Source organism: Osmerus eperlanus, chromosome 18 (genome assembly GCF_963692335.1).
Source record: "Osmerus eperlanus chromosome 18, fOsmEpe2.1, whole genome shotgun sequence".
Taxonomy (NCBI): Eukaryota; Metazoa; Chordata; class Actinopteri; order Osmeriformes; family Osmeridae; genus Osmerus; species Osmerus eperlanus.
This window is the reverse complement of record NC_085035.1, coordinates 12,139,655-12,159,998: the sequence shown is the minus strand read 5'-3', so window position 1 is coordinate 12,159,998 and position 20,344 is coordinate 12,139,655. Positions and strand designations below refer to the sequence as shown.

The 20,344-nt window shown below is 46.8% G+C and overlaps 1 protein-coding gene across 2 annotated transcripts in view; it reads left to right on the top strand.

Moving 5' to 3' along the window:
• Nucleotides 1-20,344, top strand: part of LOC134038949 (NACHT, LRR and PYD domains-containing protein 12-like) — a 495,359-nt gene that overhangs the window by 123,864 nt on the left and 351,151 nt on the right. The window contains exons 1-4 of one of the 2 annotated variants that reach the window (XM_062484635.1): nucleotides 10,926-11,062; nucleotides 17,821-18,041; nucleotides 18,165-18,281; nucleotides 19,179-19,295. The exons of the other annotated variant lie outside the window; for it this stretch is intronic. Coding sequence (XP_062340619.1) covers nucleotides 17,908-18,041; nucleotides 18,165-18,281; nucleotides 19,179-19,295 — 368 coding nt within the window. The 5' untranslated portion in view covers nucleotides 10,926-11,062; nucleotides 17,821-17,907. Of the gene's footprint in view, nucleotides 1-10,925; nucleotides 11,063-17,820; nucleotides 18,042-18,164; nucleotides 18,282-19,178; nucleotides 19,296-20,344 lie in introns of those variants that run through there. 2 annotated transcript variants of the gene reach the window in all.

Here is a 20,344-nt window from a genome sequence, read left to right as displayed (position 1 = left end):
GAGGGCAGGAAGAGGGAGACATTCTAATGTGAATGATGATGATCAGTAATATATTGTGTCTTGGTCTCCCCCATCAGATGCCTGTGAGCTCACACTGGACCCAAACACAGCATGCAGAGTCCTCTCTCTGTCTGAGGAGAACAGAAAGGTGACATGGAGGAGAGAGGAGCAGCCGTATCCTGATCACCCAGAGAGATTTGAGGGCTGGTCACAGGTGCTGTGTAGAGAGGGTCTGTCTGGGCGCTGTTACTGGGAGGCAGAGAGGAGTGGAAGAGGAGGGGTTCGTATAGCAGTGACATATAAAGGAATCAGCAGGAGAGGAGGGCGTGACTGTCTGCTTGGACTCAATAACAAGTCCTGGAGTCTGAGGTGTGTTGATAACAGTTACTATGCCGTGCACAATAATAAGAGCACTGCCATACCTGCCCCCCCCTCCAGATCCCACAGAGTAGGAGTGTATCTGGACTGGCCGGCCGGCACTCTGTCCTTCTACACAGTCTCCTCTGACACACTGACCCACCTGCACACATTCCACAGCACATTCACTGAGCCCCTCTATCCTGGGTTCTATGTTTGGTCTGACTCCTCAGTGTCCCTGTGTCAGGTAGAATAGCCCACACACACTCACACACACCGTGCTCACATAGATGTTAGTGAAGACTGAACTGTACAGTTGGAATTGATATCCCAGAGTGTTTGTAAATATTGGTGTGTGTAGAATGTTTGTTTTGTTTTAACCTTTTAGATGTAAATATTACTGATATTAAATATTATTAATATCTCTAAATATTACCGACGCTTCCACCAGAGTGAGTTATTTTTCCAAAACGGAAGCTAGCTTTAGTTAGCTTCCGTTACCTAGCAACCTAGCATGATACTCGTAGCAATGCTACTACCTGCTAGTGTTACTTGTTAGCCTCCTAATTGTACATTTTGAAGCCATACTACAGCGTTTGTCATGTAGTTTTTGTCTATCGGAAAATAGTCGGTTGGAATGTTCAGAATCACACGTGCGACGTTACTCTGTGGGGCTTTCGAACTATCGCACATGTGTGATGCTACTCCTTAACGGGTTAATTGTTGACAAACAACAATCCTGTCTCTGATCTCAGTCCCACTGAATGTGATGAACTAAATAGTGTCTTAGTCACTAAATAAGGAGAAATAAAGATGTTTTATACAGGATGATAGAAGACATGCTGTGTGTTTGTTGGTGACCCAGTGGCCCGAGACACACACACACACACACATGTACACCACACACACACACGTACACACACACACACACACGTACACACACACACACGTACACACACATGTACACACACACACTGGAAACACTACATTTAGGACCAGTAATATGACAGTATTACCCACTTGAATATAAACTGTCTGTGTGTGTGTCTAGTGTGATCCCCTCCCTCCCTACTCCCTCCCCCCACCCACCCTCCCTCCCTACCCTCCCTCCCTACTCTCTCCCCCCACCCTCTCTCCCTACTCTCTCCCCCCACCCTCCCTCCCTACTCTTTCCCCCCACCCTCCCTCCCTACTCTCTCCCCCCACCCTCCCTCCCTACTCTCTCCCCCCACCCTCTCTCCCTACTCTCTCCCCCCACCCACCCTCCCTCCCTACCCTCCCTCCCTACTCTTTCCCCCCACCCTCCCTCCCTACTCTCTCCCCCCACCCTCCCTCCCTACTCTCTCCCCCCACCCTCTCTCCCTACTCTCTCACCCTCCCTCCCTACTCTCTCCCCCCACCCTCCCTCCCTACTCTCTCCCCCCACTCTCCCTCCCTACTCTCTCCCCCCACCCTCCCTCCCTACCCTCCCTCCCTACTCTCTCCCCCCACCCTCCCTCCCTACCCTCCCTCGCTACTCTCTCCCCCCACCCTCCCTACCCTCCCTCCCTACTCTCTCCCCCTACCCTCCCTCCCTACTCTCTCCCCCACACTCCCTCCCTACTCTCCCCCCACCCTCCCTCCCACCCTCCCTCCCTACCCTCCCTCGCTACTCTCTCCCTCCACCCTCCCTCCCTACTCTCTCCCCCCCACCCTCCCTCCCTACTCTCTCCCCCCACCCTCCCTCCCTACTCTCTCCCCCCACCCTCCCTCCCTACTCTCTCCCCCCACTCCTCATCTCCCTCCACTGGCTTCCCATCACGGCCTGTATCAGATTCAAGACTCTGGTACTGACCTTCCGAGCGGTGAACGGGACTGCTCCCGACTACATCAAGTCTCTCCTCCAGCCTTACACCCCCCCCCCACCCCCCGCCACCTACGGTCTTCTTCTGACAACCGTCTGGTGGTCCCACCGCTAAAGAGCACCCGCTCCCAACCCAAGCTCTTCTCCTGTCTGGCCTCCCAATGGTGGAATCACCTCCTCACCTCCATCAGAGACACTGACTGTCTCTCCACCTTCAAGAAAAGGCTCAAGACGCACTTGTTCCGGGAGTACAACGGTACTTAGGGATGATTTGCTGGACCTGATGTTAGTTTCCTGTAAGGCTGGGTGCCCCCCTGCCCCCTCCTCTCTCATGCTACTGTAAGGCTGGGTGCCCCCCTGCCCCCTCCTCTCTCATGCTACTGTAAGGCTGGGTGCCCCCCTGCCCCCTCCTCTCTCATGCTACTGTAAGGCTGGGTGTCACCCTGCCCCCTCCTCTCTCATGCTACTGTAAGGCTGGGTGCCCCCCTGCCCCCTCCTCTCTCATGCTACTGTAAGGCTGGGTGTCACCCTGCCCCCTCCTCTCTCATGCTACTGTAAGGCTGGGTGTCCCCCTGCCCCCTCCTCTCTCATGCTACTGTAAGGCTGGGTGCCCCCCTGCCCCCTCCTCTCTCATGCTACTGTAAGGCTGGGTGTCACCCTGCCCCCTCCTCTCTCATGCTACTGTAAGGCTGGGTGTCCCCCTGCCCCCTCCTCTCTCATGCTACTGTAAGGCTGGGTGTCCCCCTGCCCCCTCCTCTCTCATGCTACTGTAAGGCTGGGTGTCCCCCTGCCCCCTCCTCTCTCATGCTACTGTAAGGCTGGGTGTCACCCTGCCCCCTCCTCTCTCATGCTACTGTAAGGCTGGGTGTCACCCTGCCCCCTCCTCTCTCATGCTACTGTAAGGCTGGGTGTCCCCCTGCCCCCTCCTCTCTCATGCTACTGTAAGGCTGGGTGTCACCCTGCCCCCTCCTCTCATATGCTAACATCTGGAGTTGCTGGACAGAGTCTCTGCTTGATGGGTCTCACACCTCATTGTGTAACTTCCTGTCACATTGCTAAGTCATATGTTGATAAGGGTCAAGATGTGATCTGATTGGTTGTTCTTGTGTATAAAGGGAATTGTGAAGCATTGTTCTGTGGATTCTTCATCTCCTGAGACCTTCTCCTCAGCTCTGGCTTGTCCTACTCCTTCTCCTTCCTCACCTCTTGCTTTCTCTCTCTGAGTTACAATAATCATGGTAGAGTAGGTAAGATTTAAAGCCTCCATTTTGTAACATGTTTGCCTTGTAATTGATTTCATTAATTTGCAATGTTATTAAATATATATTAATTTAACCTTACTTTGACCATTCTTGCTCTGATTTAACCCACAGGCAAATAACTAATTATATTGATATTGGCATTGTGGTATTGTCATTGACATTGTTCAGTTTCCCATCTTCCTCTAAACAGGGGAATTTGTTTTGGTTGTTTGGCCAATATGAACCATACACAAGATGTGTAAGATATGCATGCATTCAAACCAGTTACAGCTTTTCCTAGTTTTTCGATTAAAAACAAAATATTCTACACAGCTTTTACTCAATACATATAGTCCATGTTTCAATAATTTATCATATAAAGGCACCTGTTAAACCAGGGAATTTGCATCATTTCCATAAAAATAGAGAAACACAAAAGGAAATACAGCTGTGATAAATATGCCCACTGCTCATCCATACAACCTTCTAAGACCCTTCAGGTACCGAGACGTCAACACAACTCACCTCAGTCCGACAACAGACGTAAGGCATAACTGTTAAAGGCTCGGGAACATCACCCTAGTTCTCTTCTACCAGGTGACAGACTGCATGTAAGACTACACACTGGACTGGGAGGGCGTGGTGTCTACCAGGTGACAGACTGCATGTAAGACTACACACTGGACTGGGAGGGCGTGGTGTCTACCAGGTGACAGACTGCATGTAAGACTACACACTGGACTGGGAGGGAGTGGTGTCTACCAGGTGACAGACTGCATGTAAGACTACACACTGGACTGGGAGGGCGTGGTGTCTACCAGGTGACAGACTGCATGTAAGACTACACACTGGACTGGGAGGGCGTGGTGTCTACCAGGTGACAGACTGCATGTAAGACTACACACTGGACTGGGAGGGCGTGGTGTCTACCAGGTGACAGACTGCATGTAAGACTACACACTGGACTGGGAGGGCGTGGTGTCTACCAGGTGACAGACTGCATGTAAGACTACACACTGGACTGGGAGGGCGTGGTGTCTACCAGGTGACAGACTGCATGTAAGACTACACACTGGACTGGCAGGGCGTGGTGTCTACCAGGTGACAGACTGCATGTAAGACTACACACTGGACTGGGAGGGCGTGGTGTCTACCAGGTGACACACTGCATGTAAGACTACACACTGGACTGGGAGGGCGTGGTGTCTACCAGGTGGCCAGATAAACACCTAAACACGTTACGGTTTTTAATGAGGCAAGTGTCCTGTAGCACCACTAGAGGGCAGCACTAGGACATGTCTGCATTGTGAACCACTTGTCTGGGCCTCCTGTTTGTGTGTGTCTGTGTTCACCCTACTACACTGAAAAGAAACACAAAAAAAACCTCTCTCTCCCCTCCCTCCCTCCCCCTGCCTATTTATCTTTTCCTGTCTTTCACTCTCTCCCAATAGCTACTTTAAATTTCAAGTAGTTGATTGGCATGTTTTTGTCTTTCATTGTAAATAAGCCTGAGAAAGCTCTTCTACTTCTGGAGGGGCACCACCCTGAAATGAGGTTTTGCAGGTTGTGATGTCTGTTAGCCAAAAGTCAAATCGCTCACTTGTGATTTGTAAGAGCACTGCCCTTTGATTAGTTTTGATTTTAGTACAGACAAGAACAGCTTAATATTAAATATTAAATCTTGTTTGTATCCATAACGTATACTGATGATCGCTGTTTTTAATTATAATAAGTACTTGAGTATTGTCTGCTGTTTTATAATTGTAGTCCACTGCATCTTGTACACAATTATTGTACTTTGAATTTACATTTTGCTTTTTATACTTTTTAAAAGATGCACAGTTTTGTTTTGTTTGTACACATGGGCTCAGGCCCGGAGTGACCACGGAGAGAAGGTTGTTGCCATGGAGACAACCCTAAACCATCAATCATTGTTGTGGAGGGAGTTAGCAAGATTAAGCTGATGCGAAAAGATCAAATGGATGGGAAATATCTCCCCTCCCCTCCTCACCTCCTCATATCTCCTCTCCTAACTCCTCCAATCTCCCCTCCCCGATCTTTCCTCCTCACCTCCATATATCTCCCCTCCTCACTTCCCCTATCTCCCCTCCTTCCCTCCCCTCCTTATATCTCCCCTCCTCACTTCCCCTATCTGAGGAGGAGATGAGGGAAGGCCTCATCTCCTTATATCTCCCCTCCTCCCTTCCTCACTCTCCCTATCTCCCCTCCTTCCCTCACCTCCTTATATTTTCCCTCCTATTGTATATTTACCCATAATTCTAACAAGTCATGGGACCTACAAATCTTGGCAACACCCATCGTATCTGCCGGCAGCATCAAGTTCAAAACAACTGCATTTCCTCAGTTCCTGTTCTACAGAACAGAGGCTGACAGACAGACATCAGACATGAGCAGGAATGCTGTGTAGCCTACAGCTGAGGAGTGGATGCCTGTAGAAGAAGAGATTCATATCAGTTTTCTATATCAGTAAAACATTCCACCAGTTACAAAAATAAAAGAGAATGACATTGTAAACATGTAATCATTTATAAATGAAGCAAGTCCAAGTCTTTCTACTTCTGCAGAAGCTCCAGTGAATGTCACCGACTCTATATCTCTCTTTCCCCCTCCCCCCCCCTCTCTACGCCTCTCCCTCTCTCTCTCTCTCTCTCTCTCTCTCTCTCTCTCTCTCTCTCTCTCTCTCTCTCTCTCCTCTCTCTCTCTCTCTCTCTCTCTCAATTCAATTCAATTCAATTCAATTGGCTTTATTACCATTAAGGAACAAATGTTCATATTGCCAAAGCAACAGTGGAGCCACAGAGACAGTATTCATATCATTACTATGGACATCGGTATACTATTACAACTATTACTATAACAACCAAACATGGCAAATTCAGTTGAAAGATTAAAGGATTGATTACGTAATATATATATACATACAGAAATACACATGTCAGTCACACACACAGTATATGTTGTGTGTGTGCTTTGTGTGTGTGCCTTGTGTGTCTAGGTCACTCACTGTCTCTCAGGTTGTGGCATACTGATACATACTGGGCAGCAAGGTATGCCCTGTCTCCTTCTCCTAGGAGGATTTTTACCTTTGAGAGCTCACTAAGACCTTTGAAATCTGACATTACAGAGTGGAGTTTGTTACAGTAATCATTTCTTATATGACTGAATGTTTCACATTGTAGGAGGAAGTGCATCTCCGTCTCGACCTCACCTGTCGAACAGTGACCACATATTCTGTTTTCTTTTGGTTGCCATGATTTTTTGTGTCGTCCTGTTTCAATTGCCAATTGGTCACTGAGCCTGTACTTGGTTAGGATCTGTCTCTGCTTTCTATCTCTGACAGTATAGAGGTATTCTGCCAGTTTATAATCTCTTTCTAAGGCTAGATAACATTCTAATCGACTTTGGCTTTTAGTTTCTTCTTTCCAATGTTCCAGGTAGGTTTCTTTACATTGTGTTATAATTTGGTTGACTCTGATTGGTGTTTGGAAAGCAGTGTTGGTGTGAGACTGGTCAGGGTGTGTCTGGGTGGGGGCAGTGAGTCTCAGCACCAACTGACATAGGGGACTCTTATCTGGGTTCAGCTCTTGGGTTTGGAGGGCTTTGGAGTGGAGGGTGTCTAGAGGGCTGGATTTAAGGTTATTGAAAAAGTTTAGTGCTCTCTTTTGGATATTAATTATCATTGGGTATCTGCCTAATTCTGCTCTACATGCATTTGTTGGCGTCTTTCTGTGAACATGTAAGATGTATCTGCAGAATTCTGCATGTAGAGATTCTGTTGGGTGTTTGTCCCAGCGGGTATAGCTATGATGACTGAGTGGACCCCATACTTCACTACCATACAGCGCAATGGGCTGGATCACACTATCAAATATTTTAAGCCAGATTTTAATTGGAATTTGCAAATTATAAAATGTTCTTCTAATTGCATTTAGGGCTCTTCGAGCTTTTTCTTTTAGTGCATTCACTATGTACACCATTAACTATGTACAAGCCTAAGGCCCGACAGAGATGCACTACCTCCTTGCCACTTTGATTTATTACAGAGTCAAGGTTATTCCGGTGGGTGATGGTAGGTGTGGTAAACAGGGGAGACTGACCAAACACATGGTTGTTGCCCTGTGGGTCGATTATGTCAGGTTCGGTTCCTGTCCGTCCATTCAGATCTCCAATTAGGAGCACGTTTCCCTGGGTTTGGAAATATGTAATTTCGGAATGGAGAGTTTCAAAAATGTCTTCTTCAAAGTAAGGAGAATCTATTGGGGGTATATAAATAGCACAGATATATATATATCTCTATCAGTGATGCCCAGGGTTTGATCTAACCTTAACCAGATATAGGATTTACCCTGTTTAACTGGTGAGATATGATGGCAAAGACCTTCTTTATACCACACCAAGATCCCCCCCGATGTTCTGCCCTTGCGTATTTTAGTTAGTTTTAAAGAGGGCACTATGACTTCATCGTATCCTGGGGGACAGTGAGTGAGCAGATTATTTTGACACCATGTTTCTGTCAGCACAATTATATCAACATCTTTGAGAGTTCATAAATTCAGGGTTTCCACTCTTCAGCTCAAAGGTTGAGGAGTGAAGACCCTGTATATTCCAACAACTTACATGAAATGAACGCATTTGAAAACAATCAAAATGAACTTGGATAGTGAGACAAATTAAAACACCTACAACTATTTCTCTATTAATAACACTGTATAATAAATGTATATGTATTTTATGGAGGTGTACTGTTTTGCAAATATTACCACTGTATGGGTTACTACTATTTCTATTACTACTACTACAAACAGTATAGTTCCATGTTGTTCTGTTTGTCAACTGGGAAGGTGTACAGTACAACTTAGCTGGATAGAAGCCTGGTGCACAGGGTGTGTAGCATCTCCCTGATGTCTCCCAGCTCAGAGGTAGCAGGGGAAGGGGCTGTGGCAGCAGCCTGGGCTACAGCTGCAGCATAGCTCCGCTGCTGTGGGTGTAGAGGGGGACAGGGGGCTGCAGCATAGCTCCGCTGCTGTGGGTGTAGAGGGGGACAAGGGGCTGCAGCATAGCTCCGCTGCTGTGGGTGTAGAGGGGACAAGGGGCTGCAGCATAGCTCTGCTGCTGTGGGTGTGGAGGAGGACAGGGGGCTGCAGCATAGCTCTGCTGCTGTGGGTGTGGAGGAGGACAAGGGGCTGCAGCATAGCTCTGCTGCTGTGGGTGTAGAGGGGGACAGGGGGCTGCAGCATAGCTCTGCTGCTGTGGGTGTGGAGGGGGACAGGGGGCTGCAGCATAGCTCTGCTGCTGTGGATGTAGAGGAGGACAGGGGGCTGCAGCATAGCTCTGCTGCTGTGGGTGTGGAAGGGGGACAGGGGGCTGCAGCATAGCTCTGCTGCTGTGGGTGTGGAGGGGGACAGGGGGCTGCAGCATAGCTCTGCTGCTGTGGGTGTGGAGGGGGACAGGGGGCTGCAGCATAGCTCTGCTGCTGTGGGTGTGGAGGGGGACAGGGGGGCTCCTGCATAGCTCTGCTGCTGAGGGTGTGGAGGGGGACAGGGGGCTGCAGCATAGCTCTGCTGCTGAGGGTGTGGAGGGGGACAGGGGGGCTGCAGCATAGCTCTGCTGCTGTGGGTGTGGAGGGGGACAGGGGGCTGCAGCATAGCTCTGCTGCTGAGGGTGTGGAGGGGGACAGGGGGCTGCAGCATAGCTCTGCTGCTGTGGGTGTGGAGGGTGTTGGTGGGCAGACGTTGGGGAGGGGGAAGGTGGTCTCCTCTGGTTGTGCCTCAGTGGTGAGGTGGTGGCTGTGTGGGGAGTGGGATGTCCAGGCTGGATTGTTGTGTCTCCTCGCAGCAGGGGGGATGATTCTAGGGTGGTGGTGGGTAGGAGGAGGGTGGTCTCTGAAGCTCCCAGTAGGGGAGAGCTTCAGATTGGGAAGCTCTCCCAATTTCAGATTCTCTCTCTCTCTCTCTCTCTCTCTCTCTCTCTCTCTCTCTCTCTTCTCTCTCTCTCTCTCTCTCTCTCTCTCTCTCTCTCTCTCTCTCTCTCTCTCTCTCTCTCTCTCTCTCTCTCTCTCTCTCCCCTTCTCACTCTCTCCCTCCCTCTCTCTCTCTCTCTCTCTCTCTCTCTCCCCCTCACTCTCTCTCTCTCTCTCTCTCTCTCTCTCCCTCTCCCTTTCTCACTTCCCCTCTATCTCTTTCACTTTTTATCAAAATATTTTAAGTGCTTTATTGGCAAGTTAGGATATTATAGGTCAAATATTGACAACACAAGCATACTGTACAGTATACAGCAAACACCTACAAACATACACATATAATATTATTATTATGTAAACCTATACATACATACATACATACATACATACACCCCATACACCACACAGTGGTGTAATACATTCTCCTCCACTCACACTTCCAAACATATATTTACATATACAGTACAAATATTACACACATTCACACATATACACAGTGTACATTCTCTATATTTTTCTCTCTCTCCTTCCAGTCAAGATTCAGGTTAAGAAAAAGGATCTCAAGTGCGAGTCACAACACGCCTTAACCATGATCAAATCCTCCCCCTCTCTCCTCCTCACCCCCTGTCTCCTTTACCTTTTTCTCTCCTCCTCTACTCCTCCCCCTCTCTCCTCCTCACCCCCTGTCTCCTTTACCTCCTCTCTCCTCCTTTACTCCTCCCCCTCTCTCCTCCTCACCCCCTGTCTTCTTTACCTCTTCCTCTACTCCTCCTCCTCACCCCCTGTCTTCTTTACCTTCTCTCTCCTCCTCTACTCCTCCCCCTCTCTCCTCCTCACCCCCTGTCTCCTTTACCTCCTCTCTCCTCCTCTACTCCTCCCCCTCTCTCCTCCTCACCCCCTGTCTCCTTTACCTCCTCTCTCCTCCTCTACTCCTCCCCCTCTCTCCTCCTCACCCCCTGTCTCCTTTACCTCCTCTCTCCTCCTCTCCTCTACTCCTCCCCCTCTCTCCTCCTCACCCCCTGTCTCCTTTACCTCCTCTCTCCTCCTCTACTCCTCCTCCTCACCCCTTGTCTCCTTTACCTCCTCTCTCCTCCTCTACTCCTCCCCCTCTCTCCTCCTCACCCCTGTCTCCTTTACTCCCTCTCTCCTCCTCTACTCCTCCTCCTCACCCCCTGTCTCCTTTACCTCCTCTCTCCTCCTCTACTCCTCCCCTCTCTCCTCCTCACCCCCTGTCTCCGTTACCTCCTCTCTCCTCCTCTACTCCTCCCCCTCTCTCCTCCTCACCCCCTGTCTCCTTTACCTTCTCTCTCCTCCTCTACTCCTCCCCCCTCTCCTTCAAACCTCTGCCTTTCTCCATCATGTTTGGGCATCATGCACCCTTGCAGAAGTCAATTCCAGTACTGAGACTTCAAACAGGATCAACCAAGAGTGAGGGGTACATGTTCGGACTTGAATAATATGTACAGAATGTTCCATGAACAGTAACAATACAACAGCAGTAAGAGCAGTCTTTAATGTTGGGATCAGATGAGTACACGGTAGCACACCAGGTGATCAGACTATCAGCATTACTGTCAGACACACACAGAACCAGATGGAGCACAGAGAGGAGGCTGATGGTGAAACCAGAGTTTTATAAAGGTCAGTAGAAGGTGTTTATTCATATGTTGGAGAGTGAAGAATTACTGTCAGTCCAGGATAGGTTATGATTAAGTCAATTAGCATCTCTATTCCTGGTCAGATGTCTTATCCTTTCAAGTACTGGACATGTGTTTGTTTAACAGAATAGATCCTAGGCTACAATATAACATTATTTAATGTATGTTAAACATGTCTATTGTGTCTGTAAATGTTGTCATAGGCTATTGTGTTGGCAACAATGTCAGTCAGTGGTTAAGGAACTCCCACCTGTGCTGATCAACAGGAAGAGGATGTACTGTGTTATCAGTTATCAGTGTCCAGGGAGGAGACAGACTAGGATATTTGACAACAACACTGTATGTGTCATTAAGGTTTAAAGAATATTATTAGTATATCATATTTAGAGTGTTTTGCTCCTCTATAGACTGGGGAGCTAGTGCTAACATCTTTTGATTGTGGGTCAAAGAGATGGATAGCCTATGACAACCTATGATGACATAAACCTTCATTCAATACACCCTCTAGTGTAAACCTGTTCCATGTGTTCCTCTGTACATTGGTGAATGTTTCATTTGCACTGTGCAAGAGTATCCTGAGCATGAGAAAGACCCTGGGAGCGTTTATATTTATTTTTGAGCAGACAGTAGATTGAACTAGCTAGCACTGTCAGCATAGGGTTAAGTTTAGCTCAAAAACAGGTTTTGTTGCAGAGGTCCTAACAGTAAGGTTTAGTTTATAGCACTGCAGCGTAGGGTTAAGTTTAGCTTAGTGTGTTTTGTTGCTCCATTCTACTTTTCTTTGTACACTTCTGAATGATTCATTGGTGTGATGTGTCATGAGTGGAATGATTATATTTATAAGGGACAGGTCATGTCTTTTTCATGGGATCCATAACTGCTGGTGCTGCCTGGGCTTAACTACAGGTGTTTCCTCATTCATTACATAGTTTACACAGAACACGGAGGTTGGCAACACAGAAGATGTAATTTAGTTATCACTGTTACTAAGTTTACTGTCAGAGAGCAGAGAGTGTAGGAACAATAATGTTCTCTTATACCACAGAAGTGTCAGTTAAAACGACATTTTACCTGGACAGGCAAGAATGGAAAGAGAGAGTTGTTGATGTATGGTTGTCTGTTATTGTGCGTCTTGCTTTGGCAATACGGTTGAAATGACTGTCATGCTAATAAAGCTGAATTGAATTGAATGAGAGAGAGCGAGAGGATAAAGAGAAATGGTTAGAAAAGGGTGGTGGTCCCTAGTGCCCCCCTGCACTGTTCTGTCTGAAAGGAACAGAGAGAGAGAGAGAATGACCTGTCTGTATGGATGGTTCAGTCAGGATCATCAACAGAGAGAGAGAGAGAGAGAGAGAGAGAGAGAGAGAGAGAGAGTGAGAGAGAGAGAGAGAGAGAGAGAGAGAGAGAGAGAGAGAGAGAGAGAGAGAGAGAGAGAGAGAGAGAGAGAGAGAGAGAGAGAATGACCTGTCTGTATGGTTCAGTCAGGATCATGTCTCAGGAGGCCCAGGATGCTTAACTGATATAAATGACCTGAGTGACAAACCAGCACCTTGGGAAGTGGAGATTTGTTCAATGCAGGTTAATGAAGGAAAGCATGATGATATATCCCATTATGTTTATAACTCTCCTATATACACAGACTGCATCTTGTAGACCTCTCCTATATACACAAACTGCATCTTGTAGACCTCTCCTATATACACAGACTGCATCTTGTAGACCTCTCCTATATACACAGACTGCATCTTGTAGACTGCACCCCCTCAGTCTCACCAAGTGTCCATCTCTGGGTTAACTTTGCCTCAAATGTTCTCAGACTAAACCTCTGTTACCTCAACCGGTCTGGTTAGCTCTGTCATCTGTTACAGGGAGGGACATGTTCTCAACATGTGCATTTCCTCATTCCTGACATGGTTTCTACAGAACAGAGGCTGACAGACTGATAAGACATCAGACATGAGCAGGAGTGATGAGTACAGTTGAGGAGTAACTGGCTGGTTATCAGAAGAGATTCATATAATAAACATTTAGACAATCCATCAGTTACAAAAGAGACCACTTTTATAAAAACATTTAATATTTCTACATGAAGCAAGTCTAAATAAAACTAGTGTCATCTTCCAAGAGCACTGTATAAGCTGGAATGTAACAGATGGGCCATCTGAACCAGAGACACGAGAATCAGACAGTTTAGTCTGATTTACTTCCTGACTACTTCCACCTGTATCTCCCTCCAGCTCTCCTCCACCTGACTACCTCCACCTGTATCTCCCTCCAGCTCTCCTCCACCTGACTACCTCCACCTGTATCTCCCTCCAGCTCTCCTCCACCTGACTACCTCCACCTGTATCTCCCTCCAGCTCTCCTCCACCTGACTACCTCCACCTGTATCTCCCTCCAGCTCTCCTCCACCTGACTACCTCCACAGTGTCCTTCACCTGTTTCTCTACTGCTTGCTATGTATCTTCCAGCATGTTCTTTACCTCTCTGTCAGGATGTTCTGTAGCAGCACAGTGTACCTCTCCTGTTTCTCTACTAGAGTACCAGGATGTAAACAGAAGCCACAACCAAAGTACCCTTTAAACTGTGTGGTGTTTTTCATGGCTCGTCTTGCCTTTACATTTACACAACCACATAGTCCAACAATCTTGCTGTTCACACATGTTCCAGTTTTTCTCTGAAACACCTTTAGATGCCAGTGTTTTGGCCAACAAAGAGTCAGAGAAAATGGACAGGAGTGTCTCTTGAGCACCAAACCAAAGACCCACAAGCGCTCCCTTCTGAGATCTCCTTCTGGGAGGGAGCTTGTTTAAATGCAGCTGTATCGGCCATATTGAACATCTGGAAGACATGTACACAGGGGAGCTGTCAGAACTGAAATGAAAAGACAAATTGTTTGGATCTGACAGAATTCCAACTGGTTTTGATACGTTTTGATATCTTTCACCATGATATATGTTCGAGGTGACATGTTCATTCTGTGGCCCTTGGTGTCTGTAGCTCATGCTGTTTTGAATGGGAGGATTCTAAAGCAGTGTCTGAATTTGAGGTGCAATTGGTATGTTGAAAAAAAGCTTTTCAATGGGAGTGCTACAGATTTCACACTGCAATGTTTTTGTCTTTTATGACTTCTTGCTTGTATATTTGACAGTTTTTGAGGTACAAGGTGTAGCCTACATCATTTACCTGCTCTACCTTGTTTATGAGGTACAAGGTGTAGCCTACATCATTTACCTGCTCTACCTTGTTTATGAGGTACAAGGTGTAGCCTACATCATTTACCTGCTCTACCTTGTTTATGAGGTACAAGGTGTAGCCTACATCATTTACCTGCTCTACCTTGTTTATGAGGTACAAGGTGTAATCTACATATTTTTCCTGCTCAAACTTTAACATAGATTGTTTCAATTAAATCCTGTAGTACTGACACACATATCATGAAGTTCAGAATTCTCCCACTGTACTGATGAAATACTGAGCCCCTGGCTGATCCCTCCCAGCCACAACTAAATACTGGGCTTCTCCATTTCTCCAGGGTGGAACACCTGGTTGACCTACGTCTGGTGTGTAGGTCCTCCCTCCACCCTGGGTGGTTATGGGGGAACTGATCACTTCCTGCCCTCCTCTCCAAGGCTGTATCCTCCAGGTGTGTCTCTGACTGCTCTATAACAGCTCCCCCAGCTCTCTAATCACATGACCAACAGGCTGCTGGAGAGCCTTCATTTGTGTCCAGCTGGTCTACTGCTAGGGCCCCTGAAGAGGTGACTAATATCAGAAGAAACATTGAGGACCTAAACTCTTGTAAAGTCTTGACATTGTTTCAATGAGACAAGTGTCCTGTAGCACCACTAGGGGGCAGCACTAGGACATGGCTGCATTGTGAACCACTGATTAGTGCTTCTACACACAATAATGGAAAACATTCTCTCTCTCTCTCTCTCTCTCTCTCTCTCTCTCTCTCTCTCTCTCTCTCTCTCTCTCTCTCTCTCTCTCTCTCTCTCTCTCTCTCCCCCCCCCTCACTCTCCCCCCCTCACTCTCTCTCTTTCTCTCTCTCTCTCTCTCTCTCTCTCTCTCTCTCTCTCTCTCTCTCTCCCTCTCCCTTTCTCACTTCCCCTCTATCTCTTTCACTTTTTATCAAAATATTTTAAGTGCTTTATTGGCAAGTTAGGATATTATAGGTCAAATATTGACAACACAAGCATACTGTACAGTATACAGCAAACACCTACAAACATACACATATAATATTATTATTATGTAAACCTATATTTACATTTAGACATTTAGCAGACGCTCTTATCCAGAGCGACTTACAGTAAGTACAGGGACATTCTCCCCGAGGCAAGTAGGGTGAAGTGCCTTGCCCAAGGACACAACGTCATTTTGCACAGCCGGGAATCGAAACAACAACCTTCTGATTAATAGCCCGACTCCCTAACCGCTCAGCCATCTGACCTCCTATATACATACACATACATACATACATACACCCCACACACCATACCTTCTCTCTCCTCCTCTACTCCTCCCCCTCTCTCCTCCTTTACCTCCTCTCTCCTCCTCTACTCCTCCCCCTCTCTTCTCCTCACCCCCTGTCTCCGTACCTTCTCTCCCCTCCTCTACTCCTCCCCCTCTCTCCTCCTTTACCTCCTCTCTCCTCCTCTACTCCTCCCCCTCTCTCCTGCTCACCCCCTGTCTCCTTTACCTCCTCTCTCCTCCTCTACTCATCCCCCTCCTCTCTCCTCCTCACCCCCTGTCTCCTTACCTCCTCTCTCCTCCTCTACACCTCCCCCTCTCTCCTCCTTTACCTCCTCTCTTTCATGCTACTGTAAGGCTGGGTGTCACCCTGCCCCCACCTCTCATATGCTACTGTAAGGCCATGACAAACTTTAATCAGACCAACAACATTTCCTGTCTGCCACAAGGTATCAGAACCCCAGAGAGGGTTTGGTCAAGTTCAGGGGTCACCAGGGAACACACAGAGGTCTGGAGCTTGTCTGGGTTCAGTGGTTACAACATGGCTTTCTGCTGTTATTTCAACATTCCTCTCAAAAAGTCTCTCGGTTGTGCTAGTTTCCACTGTTGGTTAAAGGGAGCTAGATGTGATGGTGCAGACATCTGTCTGACCATGGGCCCCCAAGTCTTGTTGTTCAAAGGGAGTGTTTACCCAGGGTGTCATCCATCAAAGTACTCATCCCATTCAATGCCCCACTCAAAATCTGTGGAGTCAGGGTCATACTTCATGGTACAGTGAAAGTCTTTTAGGTGCAGCATTCCAGGCATTTAATCCTGGTTATAATCCTGTCTCATGTGTCTGCAACAGTCCAACAACCAGTTTTGTGCCTGGTCTACAATCTACCCAGACGCTCCCATGTTACCCCGCTCCTCATCTCTCTCCACTGGCTACCTATCATGGCCCGTATCAGATTCAAGACCCTGGTATTGACCTTCCGAGCAGTGAACGGGACTGCACCCGTCTACATCAAGTCTCTCCTGCAGCCTTACACCCCCACCCGTCACCTACGGTCTTCTTCAGACAACCGCCTGGTGGTCCCACCGCTCAAGACCGCCCGGTCCCAACACAAGCTCTTCTCCTGTCTGGCCCCCCAGTGGTGGAATCAACTCCCCACCTCCATCAGAGACACTGACTGTCTCTCCACCTTCAAGAAAAGGCTCAAGACGCACTTGTTCCGGGAGTACAACGGTACTTAGGAATGGTTCGCTTGACCCGATGTTAGTTTCCTCAAGGATCACAATGACTCTTGCTCAGAGACTTGTTGCTCTTGTGGTTAATGGTAACTGATTTAAAATTGTTTGTACTCGCTGTGATATATTGTTTTTATTATTGTTGCTTGTTTTTTCCACAGGTACACTTGCACTTATAGCAGTTCATGTTGTTTAATTGTAACTTGTTTAACTACATGCTCTTATGGTTCTTCCCTTTGGCACTTACTTTGGTTGTTCACAATGTGTGCTTCATGTTTTGGCTACTCGCAATGTTTTTGTGGCTATCTCGTTGTTATGATCAGTGACCTATGCACTTTGTAAAGCTCTCTCTTGGAAGTCGCTTTGGATAAAAGCGTCTGCTAAATGAATAAATGTAAATGTAAGAGGAAGTGAGGTAGTGCTCAGTACAGCTGATGGAGCAGTATGATGGAGTGGAGCTTGTTGTAAGAGGAAGTGAGGTAGTGCTCAGTACAGCTGATGGAGCAGTATGATGGAGTGGAGCTTGTTGTAAGAGGAAGTGAGGTAGTGCTCAGTACAGCTGATGGTGCAGTATGATGGAGTGGAGCTTGTTGTAAGAGGAAGTGAGGTAGTGCTCAGTACAGCTGATGGTGCAGTATGATGGAGTGGAGCTTGTTGTAAGAGGAAGTGAGGTAGTGCTCAGTACAGCTGATGGTGCAGTATGATGGAGTGGAGCTTGTTGTAAGAGGAAGTGAGGTAGTGCTCAGTACAGCTGATGGAGCAGTAAGATGGAGTGGAGCTTGTTGTAAGAGGAAGTGAGGTAGTGCTCAGTACAGCTGATGGAGCAGTAAGATGGAGTGGAGCTTGTTGTCTTCTCTGTTGTCTTCTGTTGTCTTATGTCAGTATGAGGTAAATGACTGAGGTACTGAATACATTTTAACTGAGTTGTTTACATCATAGTGGTGTGTTCTTAATGAGGGTATAAAGTTAGTTTTCCTTCCTCTCTTGAGGTAACAGTCTGATAGGGTTGGATTCTAACTGTTGTTTGTTTACAGGTCAACAGGTCTGGCTTCAAAATCCTAATCTGACCCTGAGGAGAGAAGTTCTGACTTTGAGAGGGAGGAGGGGGCACTGCCTCTAAAATGAGTCTCTCTGGGGAGAGAGAGGAAGGGGGCACTGCCTCTAAAATGAGTCTCTCTGGAGAGAGAGAGGAAGGGGGCACTGCCTCTAAAATTAGTCTCTCTGGGGAACATGACATGGACACCAAAGCTAAGAGGTAAGATGAGAATCCATACCTGTTCATGACTGTTTTCCATCTCAGAGCTCAGCAGTGATATTATGACATCATCATTAGTCAGAATAAATGAGAGACTGAAGGTCTGTCTCTGTTGTGTTGAAGCCCAATCCAGGAGAGACCAGCCTCACCTGTACCCAGCTGTGTGTCCATGAAGAGTGACAGGTCTATGGATAAACCTATCAATTTCAAAGCTGGAGGAGGACCTTCTAATGAAGAAGGGTATGTACTGACCTCTGCCGGTGTTCAATGTTATGTGATGAAGGTGACATGGTATGAAGAAGCCGTCTCTACTGGGACTCAATATTCCTATATTATTATATATTTGTCTGATAGTTTATATGTGATTATAGTAATAGTGTTTAAATGTACTTGGGCCCACATGAATCAATGCAACATTACTTATTCCTGTCAGAGCACAACCTGCCAGTCTCAATCCCTACTGTTTATTGTCTTTACTGTCTAATTGTTAAGTGTATACAGTTGGTCAGGCCATACCCATTAATTGCCAACACCTGTTTGTTGGTAATACTGAGCAGTTAAAATGCTTGGAAATAATCCATGAAAGGGGACATGTTGCTCACTGGTAAAGACATTTTTTTAAGTGAAGTAGTAGTATTTATAATCTAAAAGTCCAATGTAGACCTTTGCTTTATCATGTAAAATCTCTACTAAAACACAGGGTTAGAGATGCTGACTGTAGATACTAAAGTATCCCTCATCACATCCCTACTAAAACACAGGGTTAGAGATGCTGACTGTAGATACTAAAGTATCCCTCATCACATCCCTACTAAAACACAGAGTTAGAGCTGCTGACTGTAGATACTAAAGTATCCCTCATCACATCCCTACTAAAACACAGGGTTAGAGCTGCTGACTGCCAGCCTGGCTGACATACAGACCATGTGGTAAAGGTTCACAGTGAGAGATACAGAGTAACAACAGGTCTGGAAACATGCCTGTCTGACTCATTCAAGTTGATCAGCAATATTCAAGCCTGGTTCTAAACCCTACTGATGAATGACTACAGCAACACATGTTGGACAGTATGATATATCTGTGGTGTCTACTTTAGTGATTTATGTTTGTAAGACACTTTGTTGTGTTTGTTGACAGGATCAGACAGCAGAGACCAGCCTCACCTGTACCCAGCTGTGTGTCCATGAAGAGTGACAGGTCTATGTATCGACCTGTCACGTTCAGTGATGGAGGAGGACCTTCTAATGAGGAAGGGTATGTACTGACCTCTGCTGGTGTTCAATGTTACGTGATGAAGGTGACATGATGTAAAGAAGCCGTCTGTATAACGAAGTATAACGTCATCATTAGATTCAGGATCATCATGTGACATGTATACTAAACAAAGTCAGAACTCATAGCCTGGCTGATGTTCAGACCATGAGGTAGAGCTACACAGTGAGAGGGAGCTGTTATTTAATATTATATCATTAACATGTGGTGTTGGTCTTCTCTTTCTGTATCTATGGTTTAACCACTAGACCACCATCAGGCACATCAAACCCTTTGACCTCCTTGTTGTGTTTGATCAGTGAGAGACAGGACCACAACCTACCAGTCCACTGTGCTGCTTTAATGTTGAACTTTCCCTGACATTAACACAGAGACACAACCACAACACAACCACAACAAACTACCCTGAAACAAATGCAATTATGCAAGCCATACCATACTACCATTAGGTCATTCCATGTCGGTGCAGAAAAAGTATTTAATTTAGTAGAGACTAGAGCGAACTCTAGGATAAGCCTGTGAGTTACTTCTCCACCTTAAAAGGCTTAATAATTTTGTTATAATAGCTTTACATACAAATAAGAGAGATCAGTGCAGCTCTAGTGGAAGTTTGACAACAATAACCTCCCTACACACACACACACACACACACACACACACACACACACACACACACACAGACAGCATGAGAGTCAGTGTCCAGCCCTGCAGGTACCAGGCCTGGTATGAGCACAGACCGGGCAGGGCTCAGCCCACTTAGACTGGTTGAGACCAGAAGGTCTTAAACTCCTGGGTGGAGGAGTGCTGCAGTGTCTAAAGCAGGCTGCTAGCAAACATGCAGCCCTGTGTGAGGTGGTGGAATGTATTAAAGGAATAGTGCCTTGTAGTGGTATAGAAGATGGTTTACTTGGTAGTGATGGTATCACTCTTATACAGTGTGTCTGTGTGTATGCATGAGTGGATACAGTTCAGTTTACCACTCATGCTTATGTATGATACACTCTTTAGTAGATGATCAGCCCTTGTACATG